Here is a 17,662-nt window from a genome sequence, read left to right as displayed (position 1 = left end):
ATGCCACTTTTACAGACTGACAATAAAACATACAAAACTAAGAAAAAATGGATTTTCCTGGAATAAATGTTAAGAAACATTCTTTCAAGAGAAATGACTTATATATAAGGAAAAATAAATAACCAAAAACAAAAATGCTCCTCCACACTTTGGGCTATGTTCACACATAGTGTTTTTGATGCGTTTTTGCAGTTTTACATTTCTTTCAACGGTGAAAAATACATTCACTAGTAAATGTAATTTTAACATTTTACTACCTTATCTGGCCATGTGGTGTGTGAGACATAATCAGACACATACAGAATGAACACCCATTTCCAGCTGATAGAACCTGTGGCTATTTTAAAAGCAGCTAACAGCGTTATCAATAGGGAATAGAATTTATTTTTTTTAGCACGGAGTATAATACAATAATCCCTGACCAAATGCCCGCAAGATGCTATCCCAACTTCTATTGGTCACCTGTACACAAATCTCAGATAAGAGAGGTAATATTGTACAATAATAAAGTGGGAGTTATGGTGGCACCACCTAAAGGAAATTGAAAAGTCAGGTATAGGAAGGTGGCAGGTTAGTATAGGGAAGAAAACAAAGGAGTTCATTTTTGGAGATATTAAGTTCTGGCTCTTGTTAAAGAATTATAACAAAAAAAATCACCATCTGACAATGCTGGTGGCAGAGGTCACAGTCAGACAGTTCATTGGACAAGAAAGGAGTACAAGCGAGGGAGACACAAACCAGATGAGGTAGCAGCAGTAGAACACTGTCAAAGGTCTGTGACAATTTTCTCACACCCTCCAAGCGCCCAAGCCCTGATACCCGGGGTACTCTGACCAGGAGGGAAACGTTTTGGAAGTTGCTGAAGAAGTACCTTGGCGACCATACCAGCGTGGTCCGTGATTCCTCGCTGTCTCTGTGCCTTACAACTGTTGGATATCAAAGCTGGACACAGGGCATGAACTGTCTCTCTTTGCCTTGGAGGTCCTGTCCGCTAGCATTTTGTCAGAGATGATTTTTAGTGCCGCCTGGGGCATTATAACTGAAAAAACTGATAGGCGCATCCACCTGTCAACTGAAAATGATGACAGGCTGACTCTTATAAAAATGAACAAGGACTGGATTGGGCCAGACTTCTCAACACCACCAGATGATAACATCAAATTTAAACTCAAATCCAATGGTTATTTTTAGGGGGTCTATTCCCATGCACCCCTTCACACCCAGACATGGGTATACACTTCAGTAATTGTTGTATTTTATGTTGTCCTCCTCCTTCTCCTCATCCTCCACTGCCATATCACCAAGGTGACCGTGACGCAACATCCACATAACTTTTTTAAGGGTGTTTCTGATTGGAGACGAGCGAATATTTCAATATTCGTTTCAGATTAGAATCGCTGTTTTTGCAATATATTCGCTAATGTAATTGTCGAATATTCAACGAACATTGCCGAACGCTATTGGATTCAATGGGTGACAAAGCCAAAAGCATACCTTCAAATGGGACCAAAAGCTGCCAAAACAAATCAATTTAGGGGCATACACCAGGAAAGTGCCATCAATTGAGCCAGAGTAAAAGTAGGATAATTAATAGTGATGAGCAAGCACTAAAATGATCGGGTACTTGTTGTTCGGGTTCAGCAAATTGGAATGCTCGAGTGCTCAAACTGAGTAATGAGCCAAATGTAAGTCTATGGGAAACTCGAGCATTTTTCCGGTGGCTCCCCTGGCGGACTGCAGAGAGCCTAAAAATTGCCCAAATCAATGGGAACAGTGCTCAAATGACATGGGATCAGCATGGGGAAGACCCCTGGAAGCATTTCGGATGCCCAGGTCACCAATGTCAACAATGTTCTCAGAGGTATTACCACACTTTTACGGACTTACAATAAAACATGCAAAAAAGGAAACCAAAATGGATTTTGCTGGGAAAAATGTTAAGGAACATCCCTTCCAGGGTAATGACTTGTATATAAAGCAAAATAACCAAAAACAAAAATGCTCCTCCACACCATGGGCTATGTTCACACGAAGCAATTTTTATGTGTTATTGCTAGTGTTGAGCGATACCTTCCGATATCAGGAAATATCGGATCGGATTGGATCGGACCGATACCCAAAAAGTATCGGATATCGCCGATTCCGATACCGGAAACCAATGCAAGTCAATGGGACAGAAATATCGGAATAAAATTAAACCCTTTCTTTCCTTGTAGGTTAATTCTACATGAAGGAAAACAACTAAGAATAATGTAGAATGTATTGAGGAAGGTGGGGGAGACAATAAAGGCATAGAGGTTTAGCCCAATCAAATGGAATAGAAGGAATTAATATTTTTTTTAAGACGTTCTGAGTTACGGAAATATTGACTATGTTAAGTTTTTTTATATTTTGTCAGATATTTATGTTTCACTACTTCCATGCTCTTCACCTTCTTTTTTACTTCTCCCACACTTTCTCCTTCATCATCCTCAGCATCAGCATCTTTTTCATCAACTTCTTCTTCACCTTCTTCATCTTCTTCATCTTCTTCTTCTTCACCTTCTTCGTATTATTCTTTTTTTACATTCTTTATATTCTTCTTATTCAACTATTATTCTTCTTCATATTCTACTTCTTCATCTTCTTCATATTCTTCTTCTTCATCATAATCTTATTTGAGACAGGCATTCCTGTAGTTGTTGTCTATAAAAGTTTGAACATTACACCTTTCGTTCTGCCCGTCACAAAGGATTTACAACAGTATTTGTCCGCGTTCAGTTTGGCCTGCAGCAGCAGGTCTTTTCCAGGGGCACCACAAGGAGGAACGGACTCACCCCCATACACTGCTTAGTCATCTTCTTATAATTTAGATAATATCTTTTGCTCTGATTTTTAGTCTTATGCTTAATGTTCTTCCGCTTTTTGTTCTGCAGCTTCTTGTACTTCTGCTTCTTGGTTTTCTGTCTCTTGTTCTTCTGTATCTTGGTGGTTGTCTTCTTGTTCTTTGTCCTCTTGGTCAACTTCTTCAGGGTCATCTTCTTGGTCTTCTTCGGTGTGGTCTTTAGGGTCGTCGTCTTCAGGGTCCTCATCTTCGGGGTCCTCATCTTCGGGGTAGTCTTCAGGGTCCTTGTGTTCAGGGTCGTCGTCTTCGGGGTCCTCATCTTCTTCGGGGTGGTCTTCACGGTCGTCGTCTTCAGGGTCCTTGTCTTCAGGGTCGTCGTCTTCGGGGTCCTCGTCTTCTTTGGGGTGGTCTTCAGGGTCGTTGTCTTCAGGGTTGTCGTCTTCGGGGTCCTCGCTTTCTTTGGGGTGGTCTTTAGGGTCCTCGTCTTCAGGGTCCTCATCTTCGGGGTCCTCGTCTTCTTTGGGGCGGTCTTCAGGGTCCTCGTCTTCAGGGTCCTCGTCTTCGGGGTCCTCGTCTTCTTCGGGGTGGTCTTCAGGGTCGTCATCTTCGGGGCCCTCGCCTTCTTTGGGTTGGTCTTCAGGGTCCTCGTCTTTAAGGTCTTCGTCTTCGGGATCCTCGTCTTCTTCGGGGTGGTCTTCAGGGTCCTCGTCTTCAGGGTCCTCGTCAGGGGGATCCAGAGTGATTACCAAGAACCATTTCAAAAAGCTTGAACTTGGAAATGTAGCAGAAGGTACAAGAAGGCTGAGGAACTGCCGAGAACCAGCTGATGGTACTGGAACCCGGATGGGTAGCAGAAGGTACAAGAGCCAATGGAACAACCGAGGACCAGCTGACGGTACTGGAACTCGGTTACTAAGCAGGAAACCCACAGTCCTACAGGGGGTGCTTGTCTTATTGGCACTATGGAACCAGCCTTCATTGCCAGATCCCGCAGCCCACACTGAGCTTCCCACTGCAACTTATGCTTCATGTCCATGTGCCGGTTCATACATGAAGTACTCAAACTATGTATTTTTTGGCCTCTACTTAGCTTTTGCTGACAAATGTTACAGATAACACGAGTTGGGTCATCTTTATCGATCTGAAAAAATGCCCAGGCTATGCAAGGCTTAGCACCCATGCGACCTGAAGAGCCACCACGACTTGTGGTGAGAGGCAGAGTTGTGTTTGAGGATGCAGTTGTTGACGTGCTTCCAGTACTACGTCTCTGTCCAGGAAGGCGCAACCTGACCTCGTCGTCACTAGCATCTTCCTCCACCTCCTCTGCTGACCTCATCTCTTGGCTGACTGTGGGTTGACAGTAAGTGGGATCTCCGACCTCATCATCATCACCCTGTGCGTTATCACACCCGTCGTCCTCAGAGCCAACCTGTTCCTGCCCTGACAAAAAACTAAAGTTGTTGCTCCAATCAGGTATTTGAGTCTTATCATCGTCTTCCTCATTGTCTCCACCAACAGGAGTTACAGTTTGGGAATGAGGGTCTACATTATGGTCAGAACCTTCTGCGTCTGGTCCTGGATCCGACTCATAAAGATTCTGGGCATCAGTGCAGATCATTTCCTCGTCTGGATTCACAGAAGCGCTGGAGTCGACCTCTGATTCCCAGGCTATAGTATGAGTAAACAGCTCTGCAGACTCAACCATCTGTTCTACCTCATACTCAGACGGGCAGCTGGAGATTTGGGAGCTGTGAGGAAGCAAGTGCGATTTGGGTGACACCTTTGAGGACTGGAGTATTTGTGATGTTGAAGTTGATGTGGAGGAGAGCCCACTTAAAGGAGCACTTGATATCCGTTGAAGCACCTGCTGTTTTTGTGCCTCATCTGGAATTTGTATCGATTGGCGTGGCCGTAAGAAAGGGATCTTATCACATTGTCCGCTAAAAGAAGTAGACATTTTAGTTTGGCTGGAAGATGGTCTTTCTTCTGCACCTACCCCACGGATACAACCTTTTTTCCCCTTCCCAACACGCCTATTCCCCTTTCCACCAGCAGCAGGCCTTTTTCCACTCATTTTGGTGGTTAACTAATTCACAACTCTGGAGTTGTTTGCACAAAAAAACAATGGATGGTAACCGAGCAGAGCTGAGTGGCCAAACTGTGGTATTACGCCAAAACTATTGGCTGGGTTAGATGCAGAAAAAAATTATTTTTAATTTGCAACCTGATGGAGGTCAGTATAGATGGACTAATAGACCAAGTCCCACACACCGCTAGAAGCCCAAATATTTTTTCAGAGCTAGATGCAGAAATTTTTTTTATTCAATTTGCAACCTGATGGAGGTCAGTATAGATGGACTAATAGACCAAGTCCCACACACTGCTAGAAGCCCAAATATTTTTTCAGAGCTAGATGCAGAAAAAAATTATTTTTAATTTGCAACCTGATGGAGGTCAGTATAGATGGACTAATAGACCAAGTCCCACACACCGCTAGAAGCCCAAATATTTTTTCAGAGCTAGATGCAGAAAAAAATTATTTTTAATTTGCAACCTGATGGAGGTCAGTATAGATGGACTAATAGACCAAGTCCCACACACCGCTAGAAGCCCAAATATTTTTTCAGAGCTAGATGCAGAAAAAAATTATATTCAATTTGCAACCTGCTGGAGGTCAGTATAGAAGGACTAATAGAACAAGTCCCACACACTGCTAGAAGCTCAAATATTTTTTCAGAGCTAAATGAAGAAAAAAATTATTTTTAATTTGCAACCTGATGGAGGTCAGTATAGATGGACTAATAGACCAAGTCCCACACACTGCTAGAAGCCCAAATATTTTTTCAGAGCTAGATGCAGAAAAAAAATATTTTTAATTTGCAACCTGATGGAGGTCAGTATAGATGGACTAATAGACCAAGTCCCACACACTGCTAGAAGCCCAAATATTTTTTCAGAGCTAGATGCAGAAAAAAATTATTTTTAATTTGCAACCTGATGGAGGTCAGTATAGATGGACTAATAGACCAAGTCCCACACACCGCTAGAAGCCCAAATATTTTTTCAGAGCTAGATGCAGAAAAAAATTATATTCAATTTGCAACCTGCTGGACGTCAGTATAGAAGGACTAATAGAACAAGTCCCACACACTGCTAGAAGCCCAAATATTTTTTCAGAGCTAAATGAAGAAAAAAATTATTTTTAATTTGCAACCTGATGGAGATCAGTATAGATGGACTAATAGACCAAGTCCCACACACTGCTAGAAGCCCAAATATTTTTTCAGAGCTAGATGCAGAAAAAAATTATTTTTAATTTGCAACCTGATGGAGGTCAGTATAGATGGACTAATAGACCAAGTCCCACACACCGCTAGAAGCCCAAATATTTTTTCAGAGCTAGATGCAGAAATTTTTTTTATTCAATTTGCAACCTGATGGAGGTCAGTATAGATGGACTAATAGACCAAGTCCCACACACTGCTAGAAGCCCAAATATTTTTTCAGAGCTAGATGCAGAAAAAAATTATTTTTAATTTGCAACCTGATGGAGGTCAGTATAGATGGACTAATAGACCAAGTCCCACACACTGCTAGAAGCCCAAATATTTTTTCAGAGCTAGATGCAGAAAAAAATTATTTTTAATTTGCAACCTGATGGAGGTCAGTATAGATGGACTAATAGAACAAGTCCCACACGCTGCTAGAAGCCCAAATATTTTTTCAGAGATAAATGAAGAAAAAAATTATTTTTAATTTGCAACCTGATGGAGGTCAGTATAGATGGACTAATAGACCAAGTCCCACACACTGCTAGAAGCCCAAATATTTTTTCAGAGCTAGATGCAGAAAAAAATTATATTCAGTTTGCAACCTGATGGAGGTCAGTATAGATGGACTAATAGAATGATGCTATGCCCAAAAGATTTTACTTCACTAGGTGCAGTAAAAAAATTGGTATTCTATACACAGGTGGTATATCTTGCAACACAGATAGGCTACTCCACTGACTAACACACTCTGCAATAGGCCAAAAAGGATTAGCTTTGCTAGATTCAGCCAAATGCTGTGAAAAAAACTTGCACAGCACTGGCACAGACCTGCCTGGCAAAAACTGATAGGAACTGATGTAACCTAGTCCTGAAAAGGACTCCAATTACAATTAGTCTTTACTCCCACAATCTATCTATTTAAGAGCACAGACCTGCCTGATAAAAGTCGTAGGAAATGCTGTAACCTAGTCCTTAAAAGGACTGCAATCACAACTATTCCCTACTCCCAAGCTATCTGTATATTTGTGCGAAAATTGGCTTGAAATTAACAAGGTATAGCGCACACAGCAACAGCGGTGCCGTCTAACACGCAGCTGCAGCAGTGAGAAAATGGTGGCGACGGGGAAAATGGCTTGGTCTTATAGGGCAAGGACATGTGACATACACTGCCAATCACACATGCCCTTGCTTGTGTGAAAAAAAGCACTTCGCTCCGTGTGTGCGCTGCTGATAGGCTGACAGATTGCACCTCCCCACTGCAAACGCGGGAAAGAGAAAAAAAAATGGAGATCTTCATTGTTCCTGCAGAGATCCATCCCCTGCCCCTCCCCCCGCCCCGCTGTACACTCAAACTGCGTATTAACATTAATTTTCATCATTACTGAGAAAAAATCCAGTTATGATTTTGGTGCACGAACAGTTATCGAACATAACCTCGAACAGCCGAATTTTTCTCAAATTGTTCGTGTTCGCCGACCGGCTCGAACACCGCCCAAAACAGCTCGAATTTGAGATTGGCGAACAGTTCGAGTAGAACAACGCTCATCTCTATTCACTACGTGCACCACTGGTATTTTGTGGAAAAGCACATGTAAGATTCTGCAACAGTCTCTGCTGATACTCCTGCATGCGCGCATCCCTTTCTATGGCAGGAATAATTTCTGCAAATTTACTTTTGTACCGGGGATCTAACAGTGTGGCAACCCAGTAGTCAGGATTATTTCTAATTCTCACAATTCGAGGGTCATGTTGCAGGTAGTGCAGCAAGAAGGCACTCATGTGTGTTGCGCATCCAGGAGCACCAAGTCCCTGTTGTGTTGGTGGCGAGGTAACAATCATGCTTCCTTCCTCTGTCCTCTCCCCCCAACCTCGCACAACAGAAATGTGATCAAGGTCTCCCTCATCTGATGAGTCTTCCATCAGTTCGTCCTCCACTTCTTCCTGGGCTCCTGCACCTTCCTCACTAGTTTGGCTGCTACCATGCGCCCTGGTAAAACCATCTCCCCCACCCTCACATGCCTGCCGCCTTGGTGCTGCCGACCGTCTGGACCTTGCAGATGTTAGCCCTTCCGCATACAACTCCTCCTCCTCTACTTCCTCCACCTCCTCTTGTGCCACCACCTGACTCCGAATTCTGTTTAACATGTGCTCCAGCATGTAAATCACCGGAATAGTCATGCTGATAATGGCATCGTCAGCACTAAACATCTTCGTCGCCATTTCAAAACTGTGCAGAAGGGTGCATAGGTCCCTGATCTGAGACCACTCCTCCAGCGTGATTTGCCCCACCTCTGAATCTCGTTGGCCCAGGCTATACGTCAGAACGTATTGCACCAGGGCTTGTCGGTGCTGCCACAGTCGCTGCAACATGTGCAGAGTTGAATTCCACCGGGTAGGCACATCGCATTTTAGCCGGTGAAGTGGCAGGCCCAACGACTTCTGTAGAGATGTAAGTCGCTGAGCTGCGGGATGCGAACGGCGGAAGTGAGCACACAGCGACCGTGCCCTCTGCAGAAGGCCATCTAGTCTGGGATAGTGGGCTAAAAATTGCTGGACAACCAGGTTCAACACGTGAGCCATACAAGGCACGTGTGTGACATTGCCCCGGCGAAGGGCCGCACCCAGGTTTGCAGCATTGTCGCACACGGCCTTCCCTGGTTTCAGGTCCAGTGGAGACAACCATTCATGAAATTGGTTCTCCAGAGCTGACCACAACTCCTCAGCTGTGTGACTCACATTTCCCAGACATTTCAATGTAAAAACCGCCTGATGACGTTGAGCCCTACTGCCAGCATAGTAAGGAGGTGTGCAGGATCCCTTCCGCGCAGTTAGAAAGCTTGTGGCATGACCAGACAGGCTTTGGGTGCAGGTGGAAGACCGAGAGGAGGTTGAGGAGGCAGAAGCAGTGGAGGAACTTTGACATAAAGAGGATTGACGCACAACTCGTGGGGACGGCAAGACTTGGACAGTAGCCCCTTGTCCTGCTGTCACCATAGTTACCCAGTGCCCAGTCAGCGACATATAACGCCCCTGTCCATGCCTACTCGTCCAAGTGTCTGTGGTGAAATGCACCCTGTCACACACAGAGTTTCTCAAAGAAGCGGTGATGTTGTGTGCGACATGCTGGTGGAGCGCAGGCACACCTTTCTTTGAGAAGTAGTGCCGACTGGGCATCTGGTACTGGGGCACTGCGACGGACATAAGGTCTCGAAAATCCTCTGTGTCCACCAGGCGGAAAGGCAGCATTTCTGTAGCCAAGAGCTTGCAGATGGTGAAATTCAACCTCTTAGCTTTCTCATGGCTAGGAGGAAATGGTCTTTTACTTGTCCACATCTGAGGGACCGAGGGCTGGCTATTGTGCTTAGACGGGGTTGATAAGGGTGTCCCCGGCAAACTGCCGGTCTGTGAGGAAGATGCAGGCGGACATGTTAGGTTGCCTTGATCCAAAGGTGGTGCTATCGATGTCGGACAGCGCTCAACACCAGCTGGTGTTACCACCTCCAAAGAAAATGATGACCTGCCAATCACGCTGGCTGTTGCGGGTAAAGAGGTGGCAGGTCTGCGCCCCAAAACAGGTGTCACTGCTGTCCCCCCAGTCACAGAGGATGAAGAGGCCGCGGATGCACAAGATATGGCAGACGGTGATTGGCCCGGCCGGCTAGGCCGCATTGTAGCACACTGAGCTTCCCACTGCAACTTATGCTTCATGTCCATGTGCCGGTTCATGCATGAAGTACTCAAACTATGTATTTTTTGGCCTCTACTTAGCTTTTGCTGACAAATGTTACAGATAACACGAGTTGGGTCATCTTTATCGATCTGAAAAAATGCCCAGGCTATGCAAGGCTTAGCACCCATGCGACCTGAAGAGCCACCACGACTTGTGGTGAGAGGCAGAGTTGTGTTTGAGGATGCAGTTGTTGACGTGCTTCCAGTACTACGTCTTTGTCCAGGAAAGCGCAACCTGACCTCGTCGTCACTAGCATCTTCCTCCACCTCCTCTGCTGACCTCATCTCTTGGCTGACTGTGGGTTGACAGTAAGTGGGATCTCCGACCTCATCATCATCACCCTGTGCGTTATCACACCCGTCGTCCTCAGAGCCAACCTGTTCCTGCCCTGACAAAAAACTAAAGTTGTCGCTCCAATCAGGTATTTGAGTCTTATCATCGTCTTCCTCATTGTCTCCACCAACAGGAGTTACAGTTTGGGAATGAGGGTCTACATTATGGTCAGAACCTTCTGCGTCTGGTCCTGGATCCGACTCATAAAGATTCTGGGCATCAGTGGAGATCATTTCCTCGTCTGGATTCACAGAAGCGCTGGAGTCGACCTCTGATTCCCAGGCTATAGTATGAGTAAACAGCTCTGCAGACTCAACCATCTGTTCTACCTCATACTCAGACGGGCAGCTGGAGATTTGGGAGCTGTGAGGAAGCAAGTGCGATTTGGGTGACACCTTTGAGGACTGGAGTATTTGTGATGTTGAAGTTGATGTGGAGGAGAGCCCACTGAAAGGAGCACTTGATATCCGTTGAAGCACCTGCTGTTTTTGTGCCTCATCTGGAATTTGTAGCGATGGCCGTAAGAAAGGGATCTTATCACATTGTCCGCTAAAAGAAGTAGACATTTTAGTTTGGCTGGAAGATGGTCTTTCTTCTGCAGATGTTACTGTTGCTTTAACACCTACCCCACGGACACAACCTTTTTTCCCCTTCCCAACACGCCTATTCCCCTTTCCACCAGCAGCAGGCCTTTTTCCACTCATTTTGGTGGTTAACTAAATCACAATTCTGGAGTTGTTTGCACAAAAAAACAATGGATGGTAACCGAGCAGAGCTGAGTGGCCAAACTGTGGTATTAGGCCAAAACTATTGGCTGGGTTAGATGCAGAAAAAAATTATTTTGAATTTGCAACCTGATGGAGGTCAGTATAGATGGACTAATACAAATAGTCCCACACACAGCTAGAAGCCCAAATATTTTTTCAGAGGTACTGTAGATGCAGATAAAAATTAGTTTTAATTTGCAACCTGATGGAGGTCAGTATAGATGGACTAATAGAGAAAGTCCGACACACTACTAGAAGGCCAAATATTTTTTCAGAGGTAGATGCAGAAAAAAATATATTCAGTTTGCAACCTGATGGAGGTCAGTATAGATGGACTAATACAAATAGTCCCAAACACAGCTAGAAGCCCAAATATTTTTTCAGAGGTACTGTAGATGCAGATAAAAATGATTTTTAATTTGCAACCTGATGGAGGTCAGTATAGATGGACTAATAGACCAAGTCCCACACACTGCTAGAAGCCCAAATATTTTTTCAGAGCTAGATGCAGAAAAAAATTATTTTTAATTTGCAACCTGATGGAGGTCAGTATAGATGGACTAATAGACCAAGTCCCACACACCGCTAGAAGCCCAACTATTTTTTCAGAGCTAGATGCAGAAAAAAATTATATTCAATTTGCAACCTGCTGGAGGTCAGTATAGAAGGACTAATAGAACAAGTCCCACACACTGCTAGAAGCCCAAATATTTTTTCAGAGCTAGATGCAGAAAAAAATTATTTTTAATTTGCAACCTGATGGAGGTCAGTATAGATGGACTAATAGACCAAGTCCCACACACCGCTAGAAGCCCAAATATTTTTTCAGAGCTAGATGCAGAAAAAAATTATTTTTAATTTGCAACCTGATGGAGGTCAGTATAGATGGACTAATAGACCAAGTCCCACACACTGCTAGAAGCCCAAATATTTTTTCAGAGCTAGATGCAGAAAAAAATTATTTTTAATTTGCAACCTGATGGAGGTCAGTATAGATGGACTAATAGACCAAGTCCCACACACTGCTAGAAGCCCAACTATTTTTTCAGAGCTAGATGCTGAAAAAAATTATATTCAATTTGCAACCTGATGGAGGTCAGTATAGAAGGACTAATAGAACAAGTCCCACACACTGCTAGAAGCCCAAATATTTTTTCAGAGCTAAATGAAGAAAAAAATTATTTTTAATTTGCAACCTGATGGAGGTCAGTATAGATGGACTAATAGACCAAGTCCCACACACTGCTAGAAGCCCAAATATTTTTTCAGAGCTAGATGCAGAAAAAAATTATTTTTAATTTGCAACCTGATGGAGGTCAGTATAGATGGACTAATAGACCAAGTCCCACACACTGCTAGAAGCCCAAATATTTTTTCAGAGCTAGATGCAGAAAAAAATTATTTTTAATTTGCAACCTGATGGAGGTCAGTATAGATGGACTAATAGACCAAGTCCCACACACTGCTAGAAGCCCAAATATTTTTTCAGAGCTAGATGCAGAAAAAAATTATTTTTAATTTGCAACCTGATGGAGGTCAGTATAGATGGACTAATAGACCAAGTCCCACACACCGCTAGAAGCCCAAATATTTTTTCAGAGCTAGATGCAGAAAAAAATTATTTTTAATTTGCAACCTGATGGAGGTCAGTATAGATGGACTAATAGACCAAGTCCCACACACTGCTAGAAGCCCAAATATTTTTTCAGAGCTAGATGCAGAAAAAAATTATTTTTAATTTGCAACCTGATGGAGGTCAGTATAGATGGACTAATAGACCAAGTCCCACACACCGCTAGAAGCCCAACTATTTTTTCAGAGCTAGATGCAGAAAAAAATTATATTCAATTTGCAACCTGATGGAGGTCAGTATAGAAGGACTAATAGAACAAGTCCCACACACTGCTAGAAGCCCAAATATTTTTTCAGAGCTAAATGAAGAAAAAAATTATTTTTAATTTGCAACCTGATGGAGGTCAGTATAGATGGACTAATAGACCAAGTCCCACACACTGCTAGAAGCCCAAATATTTTTTCAGAGCTAGATGCAGAAAAAAATTATTTTTAATTTGCAACCTGGTGGAGGTCAGTATAGATGGACTAATAGACCAAGTCCCACACACTGCTAGAAGCCCAAATATTTTTTCAGAGCTAGATGCAGAAAAAAATTATTTTTAATTTGCAACCTGATGGAGGTCAGTATAGATGGACTAATAGACCAAGTCCCACACACTGCTAGAAGCCCAAATATTTTTTCAGAGCTAGATGCAGAAAAAAATTATTTTTAATTTGCAACCTGATGGAGGTCAGTATAGATGGACTAATAGACCAAGTCCCACACACCGCTAGAAGCCCAACTATTTTTTCAGAGCTAGATGCAGAAAAAAATTATATTCAATTTGCAACCTGCTGGAGGTCAGTATAGAAGGACTAATAGAACAAGTCCCACACACTGCTAGAAGCCCAAATATTTTTTCAGAGCTAAATGAAGAAAAAAATTATTTTTAATTTGCAACCTGATGGAGGTCAGTATAGATGGACTAATAGACCAAGTCCCACACACTGCTAGAAGCCCAAATATTTTTTCAGAGCTAGATGCAGAAAAAAATATATTCAGTTTGCAACCTGATGGAGGTCAGTATAGATGGACTAATAGAATGATGCTATGCCCAAAAGATTTTACTTCACTAGGTGCAGTAAAAAAATTGGTATTCTATACACAGGTGTTATATCTTGCAACACAGATAGGCTACTCCACTGACTAACACACTCTGCAATAGGCCAAAAAGGATTAGCTTTGCTAGATTCAGCCAAATGCTGTGAAAAAAACTTGCACAGCACTGGCACAGACCTGCCTGGCAAAAACTGATAGGAACTCATGTAACCTAGTCCTGAAAAGGACTCCAATTACAATTAGTCTTTACTCCCACAACCTATCTATTTAAGAGCACAGACCTCCCTGATAAAAGTCGTAGGAAATGCTGTAACCTAGTCCTTAAAAGGACTGCAATCACAACTATTCCCTACTGCCAAGCTATCTGTATATTTGTGCGAAAATTGGCTTGAAATTAACAAGGTATAGCGCACACAGCAACAGCGGTGCCGTCTAACACGCAGCTGCAGCAGTGAGAAAATGGTGGCGACGGGGAAAATGGCTTGGTCTTATAGGGCAAGGACATGTGACATACACTGCCAATGACACATGCCCTTGCTTGTGTGAAAAAAAGCACTTCGCTCCGTGTGTGCGCTGCTGATAGGTTGACAGATTGCACCTCCCCACTGCAAATGCGGGAAAGAGAAAAAAAAATGGAGATCTTCATTGTTCCTGCAGAGATCCATCCCCTGCCCCTCCCCCCACCCCGCTGTACACGCAAACTGCGTATTAACATTAATTTTCATCATTACTGAGAAAAAATCCAGTTATGATTTTGGTGCACGAACAGTTATCGAACATAACCTCGAACAGCCGAATTTTTCTCAAATTGTTCGTGTTCGCCGAACGGCTCGAACACCGCCCAAAACAGCTCGAATTTGAGATTGGCGAACAGTTCGAGTAGAACAACGCTCATCTCTAGTCATTACCCTCGAAAGGATGTTCCTTAACATATTTCCCAGGAAAATCCATTTTGCTTTCGTTTTTACATGTTTTATTGTAAGTCCGTAAAAGTAACGTAATACTGTACCTCTGACAACATTGTTGTCAGCAGTGACTTGAGAGTCAGAAATGCTTCCAGGGGTCTAACCCATGCTGTTCCCATGTCATTTGAGCACTGTTCCCATTGATTTGGGCAATTTTTTGGCCCTCTGTAGACCGCCGGGGAGAGTCGCTGGAAAAATTCTCAAGTTTCCCATAGATTTACATTGTGCTTGTTGCTCGGGTCGAGCACCCGAATATTCCAATTTGCTCGACCCGAGCAACGAGTACACGAGCATTTTAGTGCTTGCACATCACTAATGGGTACATTATAGTTTTATTTTTGGTGGATTATTATTTTGATTTTTTTTTTTATATTTTTACAATTTTTTTTCTTCATTTTTTAACACTTTTTTTACTTTTATACTTTTATCCCACTATGAGACTTTCCCTTTTTACTCTGATCACCTGTATAGCATAGTGATGGAGCACCATCCCCATGCTATACAGGCTGTCAGCGCTGCAGATGCAGAAGATACTTTGGTCATGCACTGTGCATGATCAAAGTATCTTCCTGCTGTCTGGTGACCCGGATGGTGTCATGACTACATCTGGGTCACTATGACAACCACGAAACCCTGCCTCAGACAGCGCAGGACGGGGGGAAGTGGTGAGTATGCAGTGCTTACCTCCGCAATCAGCTCACACCCGGCGGGCAAAATCAATGCCCTGTGTGCGGGCGAAATCAACAGGGGGTACTAATATGTATCAGGCTCCTAAGTCCCAGGGCACAGATATATATTAGTACGCCCTGTGCTTTAAAAGGGTTAAGTCATAATATGTAACAGTTTTAGTACATCTGATCAAAAGTTTTTTGCTTACTTTCTTTTGGAAACTTGTATATTCTTTACAGTTTTAAAATTATTAAAAAGATATTAAAAAAACTGATTGTGCCGACACACTTTTTCTTCTTAATTATGCCAGACATACATTTCATAGGCCAGGAATCATACATCTGTATTGTTATGTTGACTTTTGAACTTGTGTTCTCTTTGGTTGCTCAACTCAGACTATTGTTAGTATAAACCTGAATACTGATCACTTGATTTGATATTTGGTGATTGATGAATGGCTGCTATTCACATCTTATATCAGCTCTTACAATGTATCGTCTGACAGTTTTGCAATACAGGGTCTCGGAACAATGGATATTTGTAGATATGTTAAATACCATTGTATGGTGTTTGCCAGCCAACACTGGGGGGATGAGCTGTTGATATTCGAGCATTGTGAATTAATATCATGATCCCTAAGTCTTGACCTATGAATGATGGCTTGAAAGGGCAAATGTGAACTATAAAAAGGGGTCTCTGCATCTGTTCTGAGAAACTATACAGGATGTCAGCCTAATGGACCACAGCCCTGGCTGGAAAAATACAGAACTGCTCCTTTGACCTATTGACCAATTCTCAGAGACGATATAAAGAATCCAGGTTGGGACAATCAGGTCACTTGGCCACATATCTCACTGCTGATATCCTGACGAGCCAGTGGAGGGGTGAGACTCTGTAATTTGCCCCATCTTGTGTAGTTGCTGGGACTGTTCTATATATTATTGATTGCTGGTGGTTCAACAAATTATTGCCACATTGTTTACCGTCACCCTGTGTTGTCTGAGTAGTATTCTGCCTATGGAAAAAAGAGCGGGCATTCAGTGGTATGAGCATTGGTCCATGCGGCTCTTTCCGTGCCAGTGGACAAAAGCACCCACTGACACCTGTGTCTTCACACTGATATTGCAACATGCTGTAAACATCAGTTTGATGAAAAGCCAAAGAAGAAAACTACTCAAGAAGAGTTGCTCCTACTCCAAGATTATTTCAAATAAGTTTTGTTCCCTTTTTTTAAAGTAATTAATTACAATTTTATTCTATACACAGCAGCTCAAAATAGAATAAGAATGAAGATGAACTTTCACAATACCAGTCGTGGCAAAGAGTTGCTTCTCCTTGGGTTTTCAGAAGTTCCTGACCTCCAGTTGTTTCTTTTTGCTGTCTTCCTTCTCACATATATTCTCACTGTTTTAGGAAACCTTATTATAATTATGGTCATCTGCATCAGCCATGAACTGCACAACCCCATGTACTTTTTTATCAGTAACTTGTCGTTTCTTGATATATCTTACTCTACTGTTACTCAACCACAGCTTCTCTCTATTCTCACAGTAGGTTCAAGCAAGATCTCATTTGCGGCTTGCATCACCCAACTGTATGTTTTTATGTCGTTGGCTTGCACTGAATTTGTATCTTTGACTGCCATGTCTTATGACCGGTATGTGGCCATTTGCAAACCATTACATTATCCAATTTTAATGAACAAGAAGACATGTTTACTTCTGGCAACCGCCTCTTGGGTGGTGGGATTTTTGGATCCATTGGCACACACAGTGGTTATATCGCAACTACCATTATGTAAACCCCGTGTCATCAATCACTTTTACTGTGACTTGTCAGTATTATTAAATTTATCCTGTGTTGATAAGCTTTTCATTGAAATCATGACTTATGTTGTTGGTTCAGTGGTAGCCCTTCCAGCCTTTTTGCTTACATTGATTTCATATGTTTTCATCATATCCAGTATCCTTAAAATTGCCTCTTCAGCTGGAAGGCAGAAGGCCTTCTCTACATGTACATCTCACTTAACTGTTGTAATTCTCTTTTATGGATCTGTACTAATCATGCACATGAGACCTTCATCCCAGTATTTGCTTGCTCAAGATAAACCATTGTCTGTGTTATACACCACCATCATCCCAATGCTAAACCCTCTCATTTATAGTTTGAGGAACAAAGATGTAAAAAAAGCTCTGCGAAAGCTGACACCTGGCAGTTTATATAAATTACTATCTACGAGTCAATTTAATGCATTACATTGAGATGAATAAAGTGACACACCTGTAAAAAATGGCCTTAAGTTTTGTGTAAATATTTAATCCATTTAATTAATTAGGATAGTCTGATCCTCTCTCAATCAAGAAGACGGCTGGTTGGGGAGCAGTGTGGCTCTTGAAGAGAGAAGATGGTACAACCCTTTAGAATTTTT

The 17,662-nt window shown here is 42.7% G+C and overlaps 1 protein-coding gene across 1 annotated transcript; it reads left to right on the top strand.

Annotated features, from left to right (window-relative positions):
- The first annotated feature begins 16,520 nt into the window (after positions 1 to 16,520).
- LOC141152613 (olfactory receptor 6F1-like) lies at positions 16,521 to 17,495 on the top strand. The gene has a single exon (XM_073637165.1). It carries the CDS (start codon positions 16,521 to 16,523, stop codon positions 17,493 to 17,495), a length of 975 nt encoding a protein of 324 aa, XP_073493266.1.
- Positions 17,496 to 17,662: the final 167 nt, after the last annotated feature.

Source organism: Phyllobates terribilis, unplaced genomic scaffold, assembly GCF_046119375.1.
Source record: "Phyllobates terribilis strain yellow unplaced genomic scaffold, ASM4611937v1 Scaffold_6__1_contigs__length_29720123, whole genome shotgun sequence".
Taxonomy (NCBI): domain Eukaryota; kingdom Metazoa; phylum Chordata; class Amphibia; order Anura; family Dendrobatidae; genus Phyllobates; species Phyllobates terribilis.
The sequence above is the reverse complement of the archived record's forward strand: the minus strand, read 5'-3'. Positions and strand labels throughout refer to the sequence as shown.